The sequence below is a fragment of the Cantharellus anzutake genome, assembly GCF_015039405.1.
Source record: "Cantharellus anzutake strain C23 chromosome Unknown EI90scaffold_41, whole genome shotgun sequence".
Classification (NCBI taxonomy): Eukaryota; Fungi; Basidiomycota; class Agaricomycetes; order Cantharellales; family Hydnaceae; genus Cantharellus; species Cantharellus anzutake.
This window is the reverse complement of record NW_024066991.1, coordinates 683,746-704,582: the sequence shown is the minus strand read 5'-3', so window position 1 is coordinate 704,582 and position 20,837 is coordinate 683,746. Positions and strand designations below refer to the sequence as shown.

The window sequence follows — 20,837 nt, the reverse complement described above, 5'->3', positions numbered from 1 at the left end:
CCCTAGGCTCGGTTGTCTGTTCGGGCTGTGCCCTCGTCAGGGGGTTGGAAACCAACAGAGGTGTTACCTCATGACTCTGCAAGTCTTTTAGGGGGACACCTAGTCTACGGCGTGTAGGCTGTGTGGATGTTCCTAGGAACTGTCCTAGTTCATGCAGAACTACCCATATGAACCCAATTGCCTAAGCCGCGCTCGGCGTTTTTAAGTAGCAATTGGGCACTCTTGGTCGACGGCCCTGGGCTTGTGTCAGGGGATGGACCCCGGGTCCCCATGACCCCTCTCTACAGTCCACAGTCCAACCTGTAAACACAGCCCATCTCAGGGCAGGACTACCGTGGGTAAGAAAGTGAGAAGAAGGTTAACTTCTCACTTTCCCACAGTGGCCCAATATGGCAAAAACTTCCGGGGATACCCGGAAGTCACATGAAGAGTGGGAACCGGGCCCGGAGCATGCGGCATGTGGAGCATGCGGGGTGGAGTGCACAAGCGGGTCCGGGTCCGGGCTAGTCAGGGTGTGTGCCCTGACAGCTTGGGGTCGGCGTGACGCCTGCCCTGGTGCCACCTGAGCTTTTACCCCCTGGTCGACATTGCCAGCCTGTGGTACTTTTTTTTTTTTTATTGTGAATGTACTAGTTTTATGCTATGCCTTTTGCTTTTGCTTTTACCTTCCTAGTTTAACAACTTTGCGGTTGGCATGATGATATCTTAACACCCCCGTGGCCTCATGATGTCATGGCAGTGCACCGTTGATACCATACATGAGGGGGACTTTCTATACAAAGTGTGTGGGTAATCTGGTTGGTATCGTCTGGTGTCCTTTTAGAAAGCTCATCATCATTGCATGGTGTACAGCAAGCCAAAGAAAAATAGGTGCGCCCGATTTGGATGAATGGCCATGCAGATCATGTGATCGTCCAAACATGGTAGCAAATCTAACTAATAAATAATCGCCGAGGGTCATCTATGAGATCTGATTGGCTTGGTTCTCCCCAAACCCAGGTTTCGAACCACTCTGATTGGCTCTTTCATCTTACCTCATCCCTGTTGACCGTAGCGACTTACGTCGCTACTTTCACCCTTTGTGCATTCCCTTCTTATGACCTCCTCTTTTATATGCCCACCTGTATCTTACCTCATTGTTTAACTTCATCCGATTCCCTATTCATACATGACATGTTCCCATCGCATCATAGTCCATCGCATGTTTTCATTGGATCTGCATCAAGGTTTTGCTCAAGCTCACTCCTCCAGTCACCGTTGAGGTGCATCGCTGGTGCTTGGGGGTCTTCGGCTGATTCCTTTTTTCATCACATGCTTGATTTATATATCCATGTCCAGATCACATGAATGATCCACACACCTGAGTTACTGGCTCTGTCATCAATATTGCTCTCCTAGGGCATGCACTTGCGGGCATTTTGATCTTTTTGGAAGGCAGGGAGTTTTTGGGACTCGCTGCTATTACAAAGATTTCAAATCTCCCTACACACTGTAACCATTCTGGGTGTTTCTGCACAGCAGAGGGTTCCACGAACTCGCTGCTATGGCAGAGACATGAATCGGACCCTCCCACTCTATTCACTCATTCATCGCCGACCTTCATCGAACCAAGCATATTATCTCACCATTGTGTGTTCTCATCTAATCGGACTTTTCAATTGGACTTTGAGCTTCCAAACGTTCGAGCCTGTAACACATCCTCCTTTCTCAGTCTTTTCCGATGGTGAGCGCGATTGCCCTTCTTCCTCCAGTTTGATGTCCAACAGCCAGAAATCCTCATTCTACTGCTCTTTCTTCCCAATCAATGTACATACTTCTTAATGCACCTTCACCCCTTTCTAACACTCTAACACAATTTCCCAAGCGCGATACTTTCCAACCACCAATATTGGGCTTATTTCGCCCAATTGTCCCCTATGTCTGACCACTTCCGATGGCGATCCACCCCGTGTGGATGGTGTGGCACTCTACTTTTGGAATCCGAAAGTGTGGATTGGTGTTGCCGTCGAGGCACTAAATGTCTTCCATGCCTTCCACCGCTACCCCCCTGTCTAGCTTCTTTCATCAGCACCTCGCCCACCAATGCGGGGAATGCGTCCCAAGCATTGAACTATTTGTTCAATCTGAGTGCACAAGCTGTATCCAGAGAATTTCACTCCTTTCAAGGTATGACAGTCCTTCTCTTTCACACTCTGACCTCAAATGTTCGGGGTAGGTCCTTATTCTCTGTGTATCACCAGTCGCACATATCATCGTATCTTTCCAAGTCAAAGATTGGGTCATCCCATCAATTGGTTTTTGTATGATCCATTGGGAGCTACTCCTGCCATTTTACAATCCAATGTCCCTCCTTGCACTGTGGATGCTATCCGTCAAGAATTGATGGCAAACAATCCTCTATTTTGAAACTTCCAAGATTTTGCACAGTTCCAACCCCATCTGCAAGACGTCTCCATGCAAATTCAAGATCCAGGAGTGTCCAATGAAATCGCTGCCATCTATCATGTTGGTTCAGGTGCAACTCATGATCCACGCTGCATCTTTGTACAGCGTTGAAGGGAAGCCACTCCTTCCCCTGTCAACATTCTGAATACATTATATGAACCCCTACAATATCCCATTCTCTTTCCCCATGGAGTGGGTGGTTGGGGAGAAATCCATCGTCATGTCCAGTACGGCCATTGGACTCAAATCGTGTGGTATAAACATCGACTCTTGACAGAAGAGCGTTTCCATCAATTCTGGCATTTAGGATGTGAATGGATAATCAACATGTTCTCCTGAGTGGAGGATCAACGACTATTCCTCATTAAACAAGGAAAACAACATGAATATGATTGTATATTACACGCTGATCACCAAGATTCAGAAGAACAAGAAGAACACTTCTATCAACTTCCATCCAGCTTCACCGGTTCTGCTCGATATTATGCTGAAAAGGTAGCAGACGCTCTCACATTAGCCCGTCAATATGGAAAACCCGACCTAATGATCACTGCCACTTGCAATCCAAACTGGCCTGAAATCACTGCCAAACTATTACCTGGACAGATGGCCACCACTGCCCCTGTCATAACTGCTCAAGTCTTTCAGGTGATCATTTCTGTGTTTGTTGTATCTGTTTGGATTTTAACCCTCTGTTGTCAGGCTCACTTTCTATGATTGCTCAAAAGAATTGAAATCTTATTCGATGGATTTCTTTGCATGGTATATGCTGTGGAATTTCAGAAGCGGGGTTTACCCCACGTTCATATTGTGGTCAAGGTTGGTCACGCTCTCTTTCCCTCATTCACTCCCACTCTCATTTCTTTTAATAGCTCAAGCGCTGCATTGACTTCAAACACATTGATTACATTGTGTCGGCTGAAGTCCCTCCGGATCAAAGTTGTCTTCACACATTAGTGATGTCTCACATGATGCACTGCTCCAATCATTTGGACCCTCAACATGTGCGAACGAGTCATTGCAATCGAAAGGGTCAATGCATCTACGGTTTTCCCCACCCAGTGACCACTTACACCCAAGTGAACGAAAAACAACGTGTTTCTTATCAATGATGATCTTCTTCAGATGCTTGGGTCATACCATATTCACCTCCTCTACTTTTACTCTGGGAAGGCCACATCAATGTGGACATTGTGTTTACTGCCAACGTGTTTTTGTATCTCTTCAAGTATCTATTCAAAGGAGTGGACTACGCCAACTTCCAACTTGGCCATAATTCCGATTTGGACCCTGTGGATCAATACATTCGAGGACGATATATCTCCGCCCCTGAAGCTGCATGGTGAATCCTAGCGTATGACATCTGTCATCAATGACCTTCAGTCTCATGCTTGAAAATCCATGAGCCCAATCAGAATCGGTTTCAATACTCCTTCAGGGGCCGCTCTTGCAGTGCAAGTCCTTCACAAGCATCTGAACTCATTCGCTATTTCAATCGACCTTCAGACCCTTTGTTCGATAACATTCGCTATGTGGATTACTATCAACTCTTCACCCTCCAACCAGTCCCTTCCACACTCCCTTCCGAATCTTGGTCCGAAGCATCTATCCTACCCGATGTTCCTCCTCAAACAGTGAGCCAGCATAAACAACCCTCCCTCTACCATTTACAGTCAGTAAGACCCGGGATGGGAGAGTTGTTTTACATCCAGGCTCTTCTCTTAGCATTCCCAGCTCAATCATTTGAGTCCCTGCATTGTGTGGATGGCATTGTCCACCCCACTTTTCAACGTGCAGCTCAAGCAGCTGGTTTATTTGCCAATGATTCCGAAGGTCTATCCACCATGGAAGATGCTGTGGCTTCGTTCAAATCTCCCTCACAACTTTGTTTCCTCTTGGTGTTATTAATCTTGGAAGGAGCCCCAGCAATTCCTATTTGGGAATGCTTTGCTGATGATCTAGCATGGGACTATGGTGGGAATGTACTCGGGCCAATGAGTGTTGCTGTGAAAGCTTGTGCATTACTGGACATTCAACATCTGCTTCAACAACAAGGGAAGTCCACTGCCGATTTTGGACTCCCTAACATTACAATCCACTCCACCGAAGTCCTCACTCAATTGGACTATTTCCTTCCCCAACGTTCATTATTACTGAGGAAGAACTCTGAAATGGTTGCAGGCTTTTCTTCCGATCAATGCCATGTATATGACACCCTTTGGAACGCTATCTATCGAAACACCCCTTCCAGCCCCCACCTCTTTTTTCTCACTGGGAGAGCTGGTAGAGGCAAAATGCATGTTTCAGAAGCCCTGATTCATCTCGCTCGAGGTCAAGGTGAACTCCCATTTGTGGTTGGAGCGACTGCATTAGCGGCCTCAAATTATGACTGTGCATGGACAGCTCATAGTGGTTATATGATTCCGGTCATTAAAGACAATGGGGATGTCATTTCTTCTTTAACACCCCATTGTAAACGAGCTGAGTCGATTCAATATGCTCCATTTCTGATCATTGATGAAGTGGGTTTATTAAATGTTGCTGTGATGGAGGCGATTGACTTGGTGTGTCAACTCATTTGTCGAAAGCCACTGCCATTTGGTGGAAAAGTTGTCATAACAATAGGAGACTTTCGACAAGTCACGCCGGTGATCAAGCATGGCTCAGAAATGGACATTTTTCGGGCCTCAGTGCTGTCTTGGCAGTGGTGGCCAAAATTCACTGTTCTCAAACTGTGGCAACCAATGCAGAATGCTGTAGATCCTGAACTGAGCAGATTTGTTGACTCAGTCGGAGAAGATTGCTCACAATCTCGGATTGTTCTTGACTCCTTCTTTCCTCGCACAGATGACCTCAATGTGGTACAAAATTACCTCTTCCCATTTCACATTTTGTCAGACCCCCTGAATGCTGTCCAATGGGCTTTCCTGACTCCCCTGAACACATTGGTTGACGAGTTTAATGAAACATTACTACAACGTTTGGCTGGTCCTTTATGTCAGTGATTCCTTTCTAATTCAGTTAGTGCAGTCACTCAATCCCCAGTCCTCCAGCCATTCACTTTAGCTACAATTCCATCATGGATGATGATGGGACACTGAATGATTCTCACATTGTCGCCTCCCCCAGACTACTTGGCGCTCGTGGTGTCCACAGAAGCACCTAATCACGAGCTAAAACTGAAACCAGGGGCCATCTGTGCTCTACTACGCAACCTGTCTGTACCGAAAGGATTGGTGAAAAATCAATGAGCGCTGATTGTCAGCTGTTGATCACGTTGGATAGAGGTTTGAGTGCTGAATCGAGGCAACCATCCAGACATCTCCCATCTGATTCCCCGTATCAACTTTGACTTCCAACCCCCTACACCCATTATATGATTCGCTGAAAACAATTTCCACTCAGATTAGCATACTCCTCCACTTTCAACAGTTGTCAAGGACTCACGCTGGATCGGATCGTCCTAGACTGCAGGCAAGATGTGTTCGCTCATGGTCAACTATACACCGCATTATCTTGAATTCATCATCGATCCCATGCTTTGTTATTCATCCCTCAACATCAGTCCGACGTGGCTAATGTTGTACATAAGAAACTTCTGGGTACTTCTTAAAATGTTTTGCCACACTTGTGTAAGTGAACTTCTAAATCAAGGTGCAGTCATGGGTTGATCATCCGTTCAAGTGAGAGGTCCATATATGGATTAATGACATCAGCTCTCTGTCCCTCTCTGCCACCTCTGAATATATACGTCCTCTCAAAAGAGGCTTCCACTTTCCCCTGCCTTTCCAAACATGAACTTCGATCGTCACCACTGCTTCTGATGTCATCCTCACATCTGTCTGGATTGTTTCCCGTTTGTTCCAATGGCATTACCGAAGGACCACGCTGCTCTTTCATTCTCTGTTTAGCAGGGGACAGTCCTGTTGGTGACCAAAACATTCGCAAAATTACAATGACTGTCTACACTCAGTCTCCTATGAAAGACAACACACAAGAAGATTCTGTGGCTTATGTTTCTGGCAGTTTTCTCATCATGAATGAAGGTCCTGAAGTGGTCGATGGTCCCATCATGATGTTGGATGCCTCCACTGTTGAAAATATCAGGATTTTGGCGGAAGACATGCAGCCCTCCAACACCCAACTGGCTACTGCCCACTTCGTGGGTCAAGTCACCACTGTGGGTAATGGTTCTGGCCGAGAATTTGGACTGAACGTCAGTACTTATAGTCCAAAGGTTCGTCCCCAACTGGCAGTTGGCATTCTTGAGTTCAACATTTTTCACAGGAAAAAACCCAAGTCTGTTTCAAAGTGCACCTTCACTTCGATGACTCCAACCATCGCTTCGATAATTTCCGTGTACCCCGCCCAGGTTTGAATGTTAATGTCCAAGCGAAATGGAAACGTGACTCCAGTAATCACATGCACTGGCTCATCGAAAACATTGCATACCTTGGGGCCGTCTCCCTAACAGAAGGTGTGAACCCCGGAATGCGAACCTCTTCTCCAAACAAATGAAAATGCATGTTTGGAGGTCCAAAGGCATCTTCTTCCAAAAGTCAAACTGCTTCGGAGTCTGTCATCCATGGGGAATCGATGGCGACCACCAGTGGGCTGACTGAAGAAAGGAAGAACGAGGTGATGTCACTCCACACGGATGAGGTGGAATTGGAGCTGGAAGATGATGTGGACTGCAAAGGCAAGGGTAAGAGCTGTCCCAAAAAATCCAAATAACGATCTGTGTTGTCTGCGACTAGCTGTATGATTCTTCTGTTCCTTACGTTTCAAACTGTGGACCCATCGAAAATGATGTAAAAAAAAACCTCCTGCTGCCTGTCGAAAAGGAAAAAAAAAAAAAAAAGAAACCCACCCCCCTGCCAAAAAAAAATTGGTGAAAGATTACTCAGCGGAAAGTGTGATTACTCAGCGAAAAGTGCGATTACTCAGCGGTGAACTGAGTGTTGAAATCCGATCCGAAACATATACAACTCCACCAGTGCCCATGCTACACTGGTGGACAGTCACACGACCAACGACCGATGAGGAGATATACATATGCAATTGTCGTAAAGTCCTGAGGACTGGCGCGAACGATGAAAGTCAATGCTGAACAAAATGGAGTCTGGGATTGAGGTATGGGTACATGTGTGTACATGCAAAAATGGCTGAGTACTGAGTATGCCATGCTCTCTGCCTTCGTGTCCGAGTGAGGGTCCTCTGTGGCTCTCAATACATGCATGATTATGGCCGTCCATCATCCATAACCTAACCTCGCAGTCTACATATATAACGGGTGTAAAATGAGACCTCCTCCTCAACCACCTCTTAGTATGGACCACAACAGAGAGAACCGAAACTTCATTGTACAGCAGCGACGCAGTTCTTTAGTCATATCAGTGGGTACACTTGCCTCACAACGTCGCAACCACTATGAAGCACACATGTAGAACTGGATGAACAACAACGATGGTTGGCTGAGTTTCATCCAGCATGAACATGACGGAAGACCCCATCTTCACATCTGTCTCCTGGTTCGTTGATTGCACTTCACTCCCCTCCTCGTGTCACATTCACAACATTAGTCCCACAGCATCCCAGCAATTTGGATTTAGTGTTAGAAATCTCTGAACCAAATGCTTTGATATGCATCACTCTTCACCTCGGACACTTTCAAGTTAATGACAAATTCCAAGTATGTATTCCTATCCACTGTCGACTAAACAAGACATTCACCCACCGTTCTCAGTCAAATGAAATTCCTTCTCCCTCCCCTTCCCTACCTTGCCTGCTTACGCCTCCCAACACAACCAAGGAAAACAAGAATGATTGAAATTGAGTGACATTTGGTATAACGTACTCACAGTTCAATATGAGAATCAAAGTGGATGGTGTGTGGCTCATTGTTTGGAACTGCCATCAGCATCAAAGTGAATGTACTGTACATGATTGTGACTGTGATAACAAGAGTTGATGCTGTACAAAATGAAACTCATGCTTAGGATTAGTCTCCCACTTCAATTGGTGAAGAGTACAGTATTGTAATGCTCACATTGTGACTTAGCAGTCACCCTCCGGAAGTTCACAACCAGCTGAAGGCAGTTCAACTAGTAAGTATGTAAAGATCGACCTCCATTTTCCTAAATAGAGTAAATCACATGACCTGACTGGCCATTCATCCTGCCGATTTTTCTTTGGCTTGCTGTTACGCTATGCCGAGTGACTCTGGTGCAGAGTAATATGGGTGCTGAAGTGGGTTGCCATATTTGGAACGCCCCATTTACAAGAAGCTTGGCCACGTCTAGGGCAGGCTTTAGATTCACTTTAACCATCATCGACCAATACTACTGTACTGGCACGACCAACAACCGGTCACACGTCATGCGAGGACCTTGGATTGAATTGAAAATTGACACGGTTGAATTGATTAGCAGCCTCCGGCAACTCCCGGAGGCTGTGGGAACCGGTTGTTGGTCGTGCCAGTACAGTAATAGAGGCTGGTAACCTGCCTACATCGACCAACTGATGCTGTGACAGCCCTCGTCATCAAGATGCAGGTCCTTCCTTTTTTTCTATCTTGTCAATTGTCTTTGTCGTGGAATTTGAAGCGTTACACTTAGAACTGTGCGTGAATTTTTCTCATCTTGTTTGTTGAAGAGACTTGTTCATTCACGTTTGTGCCCTATGTAGCATTGGGTAACCACTAACATTTACATAATATGGTTCCTCTGAGTCAAAGGGTGTCCAAAACGGAAATTTTGTACCGGGAGTCGGACAGAGTCATTTTTTGGATATTAACACCCACTTTTATAGGAGAATGTGTGCGCGTGGAGGGTACGATAGACAGCATTCCGCGTATGCCAAACACACATATCAAGTGGAAAACTTGAAGTAAAACACAGCAACAATCACAAGGATAAGTTCTGACATGGAAGGTGAAGATCCACTTGAAAAGGTGTGAAAGTGGAAATTTGAGTGTAATTTTTGAGGTGGGAACTGCTATATATATAAGTTACTTCATATCCCAGGGGGCCTGGGGGCTCTAGGTCTGTGTCTCCATCTTGAGCACGTGAGAGTGCATGGAATCACCAGGCATGAGACAGAGCAGACGAGGTTCATCTCCTGAACTAGTCAGATGTAAATGAAATGGACATTGGCACAAGAGATTGGGGGAAAAACATGCTGCATAGTCAGTCCCGATTTTTCGGAAAGCTTGGCATTCCCCCAGATATAATGGTTGATGCGATCAAAGAGTTACATGAGACCGAAATGATATCCAAACTTACTGGGTAGGGACTTGCTGGGACATGGCAGTCAACGATGAACTCAATTTGGCTTCGGCAGTTTCTGCAATCCGATTTTGACACCCACGGAGTCATCCTCGCTGAACTGGATACCCCACGATGGCACCAGATTCTAGGGACTTCTTGAGCATCCGCAAGTGGGCTGAATCGGACAAGACCTATTTTGGTCGAAGGCTGGGCCAGTAGATGCTCTGCCTTCGTTTCCCTACAGGCACTTGAATTGACAATGCTCAACAAGGCCATTGGCCATACAACAGCACCCTATCGTAGTCACTGCCATTCCATACGTCTTACAGGATGTCGAGTCTTCAGTATTGGGCCACGCTTAGGCATTGCAGCAAGGTTTTCAATATCTGTATACATATACTTTGCCAAGAAAGACATAAGCAGATCCAGAATTCGAGTAAGTCACGACCAAGAGATGCTGCAAGGGACATCAAAACCACTTAGAGAGGCAGCCACAAACATGTTCCAAAAAGAGCTTTTATCCAGTCTGCGTTTCACATCAGTGATGCCAGATGACCTCTGAATTGTCATCGAGTATGGGCTGATACAGCGTCAACTACTCCTGGATAGTAGTGTATGCAGGAGGTGAAAAACGCTGAAGATCCAATCAACATAGCGCCATTCAAGAGAGCACGCTTGTCTATGTTCCTCACTTATCTACACTCAGAAGAGCAGTTTCATACGCCTAACGTCCAATGGTGGAGTATTGTAATAATTTGTTGGATTAGGGTTATAGAGCGACCAAGGTATCTGCACCAGGAGGCAGATGCGAGCGGTGCACCCAAAGAATGGAGAAGTCATCGGGGAGAATATTCAAATCCATCAGCAAGACTGGCATAGATCGAGGTTATAACGGAGAGGGATATGCCGGTGGCAAGTGGGATAATCTCTTGTGATGAGGTTTACGGGCAGCGGGTGGGGTCTGCAATGGGGTTGGAGTCAGGCCAGCTGTGCCAAGCAAGTTCCCAGTTTACATAAGCCATACCGCGTAAGGCAAGCACTAACCATTCCGTCTTATGCCGGGATTTCCCAGACTCCTTCCCAGTCGCTCACATGATTTCTCCGAGGTTTAGCCGCAACTTACGTTGCCCTCCGAAATCTGTCGAGGGAGTGCCAGTCCTCGATCCGACGTAGGAGATGTAGCATCGCTAACCCGCGCGATCAGTAGTAACCTTCAACCAAGGCTTAGCATCTGATCGTTTGATGACGCGTCGGACTCAGACTCACGCCTTGGGTATTCAGAGACGCGGAGGCCGCCATTTCGAAGCATTTCAAATTATTCGCGTAGGATCCCATGGGCCGCGGCCCTGCGGCTTGGAGATCTGAGCGTCCGTTCATTAGGTTCGCAGGAGATGTTATGTAAACCAGGTGGTTCCTATATAATCATGAACCGGGAACGTCGAGACGGACCGGGATCAGTGTTCTGGATTGGGGGTAAGAGTCCCCCGATCATAATCGCATGGTCTCTAATCGGCATGTTCGCCTTGGTGGCATAATAATATGCAGAATTCTCCTGAATTCTTCCCAGGACGTCTTGTAGTTGGGTCACTGTCCTAAGCTAACAATTCAATGATGTATAGGAGGATGTGGGCCAGCGGGAGGATGGCATCACTTATTGGTCTTTCTGGGTCACGGTCACTACATACGCAACATCGAATCCACTGGCTTAACCGAATCTTTTATAGAATGAATGACGGGCCCTGAGACTGCTTTGGAAGCGGTGATGAAACTTCCAATTTTCCATGTGCCCGAGTAGGTAGGATACCAGTGTCTATGGACTCCAGTGCGGCAACACGACTTTGATGTAGTGGGCTTGCATTTGCCCGGTGTGCCAAATGCCAGTTCGATACAATTGCTAGACACTCAAATGCGTGTCTCGTGACAAACAACATAGCATGTCAGCCCCAACGCCCGTCCTCAGTGAGAAAGCCAAAGGGAAACGAAAAGCTATACCACAAGATAGTCCAGATCATGACGGTGAAAATAGCAAATCACATCAAGCAGTCGCACCACGCTCGTTTACTGTGCGATTCAGTGAAGGTTTAGGAGACCTCAGCCTAAGCGTTTCCCCGGATGACACAGTCCGCGAAGTCTTACGCAAGGTACGCAATAAATCCGTCTAGTGAATGCTTTGCGAGAAAGCTTGCTGACTCTGTCGCTGCTTAAGATCAAAGTGGAGAGACCCTCACTTGCTCGACGACGGCTACGCTTAATTCATTCCGGCCGTTTGCTCACCAATGGAACCAAACTCCATGGTTGGATTGCATCTCTAGAGGAGCGACAGAAACGTTCTCTCGTTCTGGGACCAAAATCGAGTGAAGATGGTGGTGTGTGGGTGCATTGCTCCGTAGGGCCCGAGATACCTGCAAGCGAACTGGATGATGAGTCCGTACAAGTGGGTCTCTTCCTCCAATAGGAATTTATTTCTCACCAAATCGCTCAATAAGAGGTCGCAAATAAGTCCTTTGAAGGGATTCGATCGACTACAAGCAGCTGGGCTAAGTGAAGAGGAGATAGCGAACATTCGACGGCAATTTCATGCCACTCGTGGAGGCGATACTAACTCAGGTGGGGCTTTACAGGATGATGACCAGGGTACGTCTTCCATCCCTGCAGTCATTCCCATACACCACCTCTTCATTACCGTTTCAGTCGAGCACGCAAGAGCCCTCGAGGAGCAATGGATTGACGACCTTGACGGTGCAGCTTCAACAGCTGAGTCTTGTATGTCATTTTCCCGTCATCAAAAATATGGAATCGTCCAAAGTCCCCTCCATTTTAGTGTCTGGGGAAGATATCTACAGCACTCTTTTGTTTGGGATGCTCCTCGGCTTCTTCTTCCCCCTCCTACCGTTTTATTTCATGCGAAGTCCCCGGCCAGCAGTTTTCTTCTCAGACTCATACCAAGCATTAGAGAGCCAGCCAAGCGTTGTATTCTCGTAAGCTTTCCATTCTCTTTCCACACATGGAAGTCACATCTTACCGTTCTATCTAGAACCAGAATGTGTATTGCTATCGTTTTCGGCTTCGTGGCAAACATCGCCTATGGTTCGCTTAGGGTTTGGAACATAACCTACTCGTAAAAAGATTATGTGTAATTCCATAGTGGGGATTCAGATCACAATTTTTGACTTCGTTGCCTTTCCTGCCTCTCATTCAAGCAATCTAGCTCTTGATTGTCGACTTAGCTACCTCAGCCTCTTGAGCCTTGGTCATCACGTCTATGAGTATAGTCTGCTCCTCCCCGGTTAAGGATGCTGTGGCAGCTGCGTATGCTTCGGGGTTAGCAGTTTCGAAACCTGTGGCAGTTGTATCGCTCAGTTAGGATAACAATGGTGTCACACTCGGATTACTAGACGCACTGGTTAGGGCACTCTTAAAGGAGATGTAAGCATTTACTCCGTCGATGGAGCGCTCAACGTGTAGTTCTTCTTCAACTTCATCTGCAATAGAATAGCCATCTACATCGTCCACATCATCAGCAACGGATGATTCAGCATTGGCGGCTCTTATGCCATCCAGGCGTTCTTTCTGGAAACAAAACTTAAGCACATTAAATGAATGCTACGATAATTATGCACCTCATCCGCAATCATTTGTAAGTACTGGTCCTCATCGTCCCAAACGTCTTTATCATCTGCCATATGAGTGGTGAGAATGGACAGAGCAGATCTGATGCATGGAACCGAACCTTCATCTTCCTGTACGTTCTCACCAGCAAGGAGATCCTCGAGGTCAGCGTCGTCAACGTCGCTTTCTTCAATCATTGCATCAACTAGGGCATCTCTCTCTGGGATAACCGCGTCAGCAGGCTCAACTTGACTGAAGCGATGCGCCTTACTCTCAATAGCGGCCGGCAAGTCCTTGAAAATTGCGAGTGCAGCGCCAACGATGCCCGGCCATCCACTTCGCAATGAGGCTGGTACATCTGCAGCATTCATCCGGAGCAACTCTGAGAGTGCTATGACGCTGAGGCGTTTGTCATGAACACGAGGTAGGCCCAGGTTCCCCTTTTTGATCGCCTCGAACCACTTGGTGAAGAATGTAGCAGCAAAACCGGGGTGATTCGCGTCCATTATACGTAGGGCGAGAGGGGGATTGTAGAGAATGGTATTCACGAGTAGGTTCAGAGCGCCGACCCGAAGAGCAGGAAGGTCGATATTCTTGCTGAATATATCGATTGCAGATTTGATTATGCCCTCCAATTCCTGCATTGGGATAATTAGCATTGGGGAACATCACGAACCAGTAGACGCACCTGGTCAATGTGACCTCTCATATTGAGGAGGATACATTCCCCCAGAGCACATCCATGAACATGATCGGCGTCCCCAAGTGAGGGATGAGTTAATGCGCTTACGAAGACATCAATCACCATGCGCCGGTACTCAGGTGATTGAGCGAAAACGTCTTTGCCGAAATCGATAAAATTATCCAACCCAGGAATCATTTCTGACAGAAGACGTTATCTAAAAGCTTCCACTTATCCAGAAAAGGGTCTCACCATCAAGGTAGTCAATAGCAACTTCCTTGAACACCTTGTATATATGCTCAAAGACACTCCACATGTTTGGAGTAATCTGACGCAGTGTGAAAGTGAAGGTGTCCACAAGGGAAAACACGGAGTCAAACGCCTCTGCCAGATGATCAGCCAAGCAACAGGTGGGTCAATTCAAAAGGGACTCACCGACGACCTGCTTTTCCAAAGTGAGATTAATGATAGGAATAACGACTTCTTGGCAGTTAGCCACAATCTCCTTCGAATCTTCGAGAGCATCAAGAGAATCCAAAACCTTCACAATCCAAGTGTCAGCTAGCGAATACGGAAGGTAAAAAGTACAGACAGTCTCAATTGCCCGTGCAATGCCAGTCAATGCCATCGTCTTGTCGTCCTCGACGGCTATGCTGGAGGCGAGATCATCTCGCAAGGAACTCTCCTGAATTGCTACGTATTCTCCCATCACACGCACGTAAGATTGAGCCTGTGAGCAATAGTTCAGAACGGATCAGCGCTGGATAATCTGGGAGGTATGTACCAGGCGAGTAATAATTTGGACTGCCGCAGGGGCCAGTTGGGGCTGGAAGTTATCGATGAAGGTCTCCAAAGCCTCGGTAGTGACATCTAGGTCTGTTTCATCGGAAAGTGAGAATAAAACTATTTGAGCCATGGAAGTGAGTAAATCGGCGGTTTCCAGGATCACGCTTGGCCTACTTTGCATAACCTTATCAATATTAGGTATCAGGGCGGTCTTCACTATTGTTCATATTAACTATCCATAAAGCCAAACGGATGAGGGCTGTCCTGACCTAAATCATGCCGCAACATATGAGTAAGGCATATGACAGCAGGGATGCGGACTGGAAGGTCCGGATCCTCGATAACCTTCCCAATGGCGAGGTAGTGGGCCTCCAAATTCTATGGAAATGGACGGTCAGAATAACTCTGTGAGCGCGAAGAATTGGGGACTTACAGCAGGATTTGACCACACCAAGCCAAATCTTTCGAGACCCCCAAGAACCTCGGCAGCCTGCATCGTCGAACGAATGAACCGATTGTATGGAAGCGTTTAAGGGCACGTACAGACTCACGAATGAATCCATGGTCGGAAGAAAGACCGGGGAGGACGAATTTCACGCAGAATTGCTCCATTTCGTTCTTGACAGTTGGATGGCGCATGATAACGCCACTAAGCGAAGAAGTCATGATAAGAGCACCATATCTCTGGTCCTCCGGTGCATTACTGAATAGTCAAGTGATTACGATGAACGAAGAAAGAGGGTACTAGCTGGCGCACCCGCTGAGAACGTTATTGATGAGGCTGAGAAGTGTCATGAAGGTGGACTTGCCCCTACTTCGAGCGAGCTGGATTAAGAAGGTTGTTCCGGCGGCAGATGGCTCAGCGGCGTCATCAAGCTCTGTACAACGAGGGACAAAGAACCCATGAAAAGAGTAGGACAATTACCGACACAATGATTTACTCACCAACGCTGCGGCGAACATATTCCAAAGGATCCGATTGCCATAATTCATGGCGTTCTTGAGTAAATTTAAGCTCAGGGAAGACGAATGAGGCAACAAGAGTCTGGACATGAGGTTTGAGGAAGTCCCACGTGGCTCTGGGCTTTACACTAAAAATGTTTTTCTCAGTGACAACAGTGAAACCAAAGCACTCAAGTGTACAGACCAGGCAGTGAAGAAACGCAGAATGGCTATCTTGCACTTAGCACTGAGCCACTGCTCTCCCTTAGCGTATGATTCGACTTGTTGTAGATATACTTTGAAAATTTCAGGTGCAAATGAAGTAACAAATTGTTCGGCGAAAGCCTTAACGTCCTTCTTGAACGCTTCGGGCAACTGAGACGGGCTTCCATAGCGGTCGAACAAACGGTCCAGGGTGTTGAACGCCCACTTCTTGGCCTTCCACCATCCCGAGGTTTCCCATTCGTACGGAGTTCCGGGTAGGGGAGCGACAAGCCTGGCGTTGATAATCTGAAAGAATAGCTTACCCCATGGCATGATCGATTCTGGGGATTGTTGGTGAGGAGAAAGGGATGTTTGAGTGGAAGCTTTGTAAGATTTGAGGATGATGTGCATCCCCTCAGCATTTTCGGGTGTGAAATGGTTCCCAATCTCGGTACCCACTTGTACCAGGGTTGGAAAGGTTTTCTCGACAATTCCATGCATAATCTTACGATCGGTGCGGAATCTGGGAAAGATGTGATTCTAGGATCTATTTCTGGAGGATTCGACTTAACAAACCGGGTTGACCTAATTACTTCCAACAAGGCGATGCAAGCGCCATACACAGAGGCACTATTCCCACTCTGTAAGAGAGCAAGTACATCATCAACGATTCCAGGCCATTTGTCGGGAAAGTCGTGAGTCAAAATCGCCTTGAAGGCAGCGGCGAGCTGGACTTGCGAAGGTCGTGATTGCGCAGCAACAAGAAGCGACAAGATGTTTTGCTTGACAAAAACCCGATCAGAATCGGCGATGGGAGCTGTATCGGGTTTAGGGATATCAGGATCAATATACCAGGCGCGAATGATTCGGTTTTTCAAGAAAACTGAAGTCGCCTGTCGGACAGCGCTGAGTTGACAAAGTGATGATCAGCCAATAGTGGTGGTGCCAGAGATGTGCCACTAACATATCAACATGCTGATTTCCTATGACTTGCATGAGGGCAGTCAGGGCACCTTCCTGACCGCCAATCTATTCACCCATTCCACAGAATTTCGCTCCTCAGCGAAACAGGCACCATTAGCTTGGGATGTCCCACTTACGCGTCTAATTTCGATCTCTCCAGCTTTTCGAACATTTGGATCGGGGCTTAATGATGTCGCAAAAAGATTCACAATATCTTGAGCATTCATTGGAGGCGCCTAGTCGTCTCGACTGTGAGGATGGCACTAATTCAAGCCGTGACGATTGACTGTGGAGTGGTAAGTTGGTGAAATGGGTAGTAAGGAAACCGTGGTTGGAGAAATGAAAAATGATCGGACGAGTTTCAAGTATTTTCAAGGTCGTGTCGAAAACGCGGAAGCAACGCGCTTCCCTTTGTGATCAATGGAAATGCCAATTCTAGTACCAATAAACGGCAGTGCGAGCACCTTCGCCACAGTTCGGGATGATGCCACGCTAGCGCTGGGCAATCAATGTGACTGGAACGTGTTGGGGCGAGCGGCTTTGCTTTCAAAGTGCAGCTCAGACCATGCTGCTCTGACCAGCCTGTGTTCTCATTTTGAACTATTCGCTTGGGCTGCTGAAGCAACTGCCTGAAGGACGGCTAAAGTCAGCATTACCTGCGTCGTAGTCTCGTGAGGTGTCCTCCCCCATCTCGTTGCTTTTGTTGAACAATGGAGCGACGCTAATTACCTTCGAGTGAAAATCCCCTGTTCTTATTTGGGGGTGTGGAATGCAGCACCCGAAATGAACTGTTGGGCTCTCGCAAATTGAGCAGGATAGTGACAACCAAGTTGCCATTTACAGTTCTCGCCGGAACATTCATGACCACTTGTTTGACGCGTTCGCAGCGGCCGTGAACGCCGCGCGGGAGGCTTGCTGTTTGGTTCATGAATATGCTGGCCGCTGACGCCGACCCTGCAATTCAGATATCGCCATTCGCAATCCAACAATGAAGACGATATTGAAATGTCCTCAATCGCCAGAACTGATCCAAATCAATAAGCACTTCAGCTCTCCTTCTACTGAGTGGGTTTCAACGGATAATCGGGTCGGGGAAGTTTCTGGCATCTTCCCCTTTATCCTGCCTCTGCAAGCAGTTCGAATCGCACATCTACCCCCATACCTGGTAATCGCACGCTGGAAGGAATGGTCGTACTTCCCGAGATCGCCATCCTTCGGTATAAATCCTTTTTCTTGACATTGAGGTTTACCAGAGGGGCTTCATATGGATCATGGACCATCCAAGCGCGACTACAAAACAAACCGCAAGAGGGAACAATTGCATGAAACCTTAGCTTTGTCTCAATCGTGGCAACATATCGTTGACTAGCCAACGATCGGCACAAAGGGCATTTTCAGCACCTTTGAATGACATGCTCTATTGATTCCATACTACGAATATATTACTACACCGTTCGAAATTATGCGTCCTTAGAGATCTTCAATTCAGCTTTGAGTCCCAGTTAGGACCTTCCCGCGCGGACGAGGGACCTCGTCGAAGGCAGGTGGCAAATTCACCCGGTGGAATTAGTCTGATGGGCCAGCTGGGTGATCTGAGTACTCTTAGTCCGGATTCTGTGTTCAGTCCTAGCTTCAATGAAAACCATACCAGTATATAGCGTGTAGCGAGTCTTTGTGGCTAGCCCGTGATTGGCACCTCTTCTTGAACCACTTCACCTACTGGTAGCCCCGCAAGATGGGTATGTCTTTCTATGAAAATCTTGTCGGGGGTTACTTTTCTGGGCTTGTACTTGAAGCCATGTGCGTGGCTGCTGAATTTTCGCTACCATTCGCTCATATCATCCGATCCTCGTTCGAATCACTTCGCATTCTATCCCTCCCTACAATAGACTCCTAGGAGTAGTCACCGTTCAGACTTTCCTCTATTACCAAAGGTTCTCTAGAGACCACATTGCTCTGAAGTTTTCTGTGGGGTTCTTATGGTAAGTGCTCGATTGAGTGACTTATTGGATGCGTGGTGGATGGTTCGGTGACTACGTATCTATTTTCAGGCTTTCACAAGCATTTGAAGTGTGGGTCAATGCTACGTCAAATATATCCTTCAATGACCCATTGATTTTCTAGGGCCGTTTCGACGATTCCGACTTACAGAGCCATTCTCTACAACGTTCCGATCTCAGCTTCAAAATGGTAACCTTCATATATAAATTCATCACAATGGTTCTGACCTTTCCCACACGGTAGGTACGATACTGTGTTCCAGATTTGTGCGGTGAGATCATGTTTCCGCTCAACAAGGGCCAAGGCTGGCCGACGTACCCACCATCATTCATCCTAGGTTATTTCTTCTACCTCTGTCCAATTTTATTTTGTCTTTCGACTCTATCGATGTACGTCGTCTCCACAGCCTCTCCCTTTCATCCACGAACTCCTGATGTCTCGCCAGTCAGTGGATCGATCTGGTTACCAACACTACTCGTACGCCTCTCGTCGTGTGTCCTGGATAGATCCGCTGATACGCAGAATTTCGTTGATAGGTCCTAGTGACTTTGGTGCAAGTGGGTGAGTGAATCTGGAATGGCGACGAACTCTGTGTTTGACGTGTTGTCCTCTCCCAGGGACTGGACTTGGTAAGATGGTGCACAAGTCGCAAAATTACATTCTGACAATCTCCGTATTTTTTTTGTACTATAAAGCGATCTGTATCGAATTGTAAGCGGACATGTGCTATCTAAATTTGCCGTGTTGATGCCCTCTCATCCTCAATTGGCAGAAATATTACCCACGGTATCCAAAGCATGATCCATCCCGCACGCCCGATTATAATAAGTTGGCTGACACTAGAGGCAGGTTCTCTGCGTTAACTCAAGAGCTTAACTCACATGAACACAACATCAAACCGCAGGCAGCGGCTGACCTCATAATTGCCGTCTCCATGTCGTATTACCTCCAGAGGTGCCGCACAGGATTTCGACAGTAAGCGGTTGATGCACCTGGTTGCGGGTGTGAACGCCTGAATGGATGGTTCCCTTGAAGGACAGATACAGTGTTACGGAAGTTAACATTATATGCTATCAACACTGGTCTTGTAACCAGGTGCAATTTATTGAACTTGTTGGCGAAATAGGCCTGGCTAACCCCCATAATCCAGCGTCCTGGCGTTGGCCGTCATGTTTGCTGTATGATTGTCCCGCCTCTTCTGACGCATCGAGTAGCTCTGAGACTTTCTTTCCGCAGTTTGCGTTTTACGGCTTCCACTTTATCGCAATGATTCTCATTCTGGTGAGTAATATCTGCCCTTCAGTGCAGATATATGGTATCACAGTGTACTATGCTTCCTAGCCGCTTGGAGGGGTCTACAATGCGTCCTTTTTGGCAAAGTGCGTATCCCTTCGCGGGGCAAGCGCGGGTCCGTTGCCGCAGAAAAAATCCTTGGGAAACTGACTACCTCCTTCCTCGTCAATTAGTCTGCACTCGCGCTCGAGACTCAGGAAAGAACTTTACTCTGGGGGGGAACGTGGGATTTCGATACACATATCCCGCATTCCTCATAGGGTGAGAGGGATTCGTCAATGACTCATTTCCCCACAGTTGACTCAATGCATTTGAACAGGTACAAAACAAGATAAATGCTGTTGCTCAGCGTATAGAAGGGCATCACTCGGACGAACGCACGGATCCAACTTCGTCGACGGGTGCAACTCTCTCGCGTCCACCGCCGGCGGGCAACCAGGCAACCAGATCTTATCCTCTGAGCACGTTGTGAAGTGTTGGGCCAACGGCATTGAATATGCGGAGAGTTTTTCGGTGTTAAAGGTGATCGGTGATTCCAACTAATGATTGGAGTTGCAGAGTCTTCCTCTTGATAGGAGCAACCATAGCCGATGACTGGTTTTGTAAGGACTTACTGGAGGTTGGCTGATTCACTTTGTAATATG

At 47.1% G+C, this 20,837-nt stretch overlaps 4 protein-coding genes across 4 annotated transcripts; 3 read left to right on the top strand and 1 right to left on the bottom strand.

Annotated features, from left to right (window-relative positions):
* Positions 1 to 6,400: 6,400 nt before the first annotated feature.
* Positions 6,401 to 7,179, top strand: EI90DRAFT_3127159 (uncharacterized protein; the record flags this gene model as incomplete). The annotated part of the gene is made up of 3 exons (XM_039063990.1): positions 6,401 to 6,682; positions 6,733 to 6,922; positions 6,980 to 7,179. The coding sequence occupies 3 exons, from the start codon at positions 6,401 to 6,403 to the stop codon at positions 7,177 to 7,179; spliced, it is 672 nt and encodes a 223-aa protein (XP_038913583.1).
* A 4,173-nt stretch (positions 7,180 to 11,352) lies between these two features.
* EI90DRAFT_2975108 (DUF2407 C-terminal domain-containing protein) lies at positions 11,353 to 12,868 on the top strand. Its single transcript, XM_039055835.1, has 6 exons — positions 11,353 to 11,854; positions 11,920 to 12,147; positions 12,200 to 12,347; positions 12,405 to 12,491; positions 12,547 to 12,691; positions 12,748 to 12,868. The coding sequence occupies exons 1-6, from the start codon at positions 11,648 to 11,650 to the stop codon at positions 12,833 to 12,835; spliced, it is 903 nt and encodes a 300-aa protein (XP_038913582.1). The 5' UTR covers positions 11,353 to 11,647; the 3' UTR covers positions 12,836 to 12,868.
* A 49-nt stretch (positions 12,869 to 12,917) lies between these two features.
* Positions 12,918 to 17,126, bottom strand: EI90DRAFT_2928283 (armadillo-type protein; the record flags this gene model as incomplete). The annotated part of the gene is made up of 19 exons (XM_039054958.1): positions 12,918 to 13,051; positions 13,115 to 13,283; positions 13,334 to 13,453; positions 13,553 to 13,960; positions 14,011 to 14,204; positions 14,257 to 14,388; positions 14,440 to 14,545; positions 14,597 to 14,734; positions 14,789 to 14,907; positions 14,965 to 15,006; positions 15,060 to 15,168; positions 15,224 to 15,280; positions 15,334 to 15,493; positions 15,548 to 15,668; positions 15,736 to 15,881; positions 15,938 to 16,459; positions 16,513 to 16,842; positions 16,901 to 16,965; positions 17,037 to 17,126. The coding sequence occupies 19 exons, from the start codon at positions 17,124 to 17,126 to the stop codon at positions 12,918 to 12,920; spliced, it is 3,162 nt and encodes a 1,053-aa protein (XP_038913581.1).
* Positions 17,127 to 18,640: 1,514 nt separating this feature from the next.
* On the top strand, positions 18,641 to 20,665 carry EI90DRAFT_3127156 (uncharacterized protein; the record flags this gene model as incomplete). Its single annotated transcript, XM_039063989.1, has 16 exons — positions 18,641 to 18,699; positions 18,789 to 18,881; positions 18,951 to 18,969; positions 19,024 to 19,089; positions 19,144 to 19,289; positions 19,346 to 19,377; positions 19,437 to 19,461; positions 19,518 to 19,529; positions 19,596 to 19,611; positions 19,673 to 19,875; positions 19,936 to 19,995; positions 20,051 to 20,078; positions 20,137 to 20,181; positions 20,242 to 20,279; positions 20,367 to 20,454; positions 20,513 to 20,665. 16 exons carry the CDS (start codon positions 18,641 to 18,643, stop codon positions 20,663 to 20,665), a joined length of 1,083 nt encoding a protein of 360 aa, XP_038913580.1.
* Positions 20,666 to 20,837: the final 172 nt, after the last annotated feature.

What these genes read in the sequence shown, in the direction of transcription:
- EI90DRAFT_2975108 (XM_039055835.1), top strand. Translation starts at nt 11,648, where the DNA reads ATGTCAGCCCCAACGCCCGTCCTCAGTGAGAAAGCCAAAGGGAAACGA. An exon ending in TGGATGATGAGTCCGTACAA is followed by an intron (nt 12,148 to 12,199) that starts GTGGGTCTCTTC and finishes TCGCTCAATAAG; the next exon opens with AGGTCGCAAATAAGTCCTTT. An exon ending in CAGCCAAGCGTTGTATTCTC is followed by an intron (nt 12,692 to 12,747) that starts GTAAGCTTTCCA and finishes CGTTCTATCTAG; the next exon opens with AACCAGAATGTGTATTGCTA.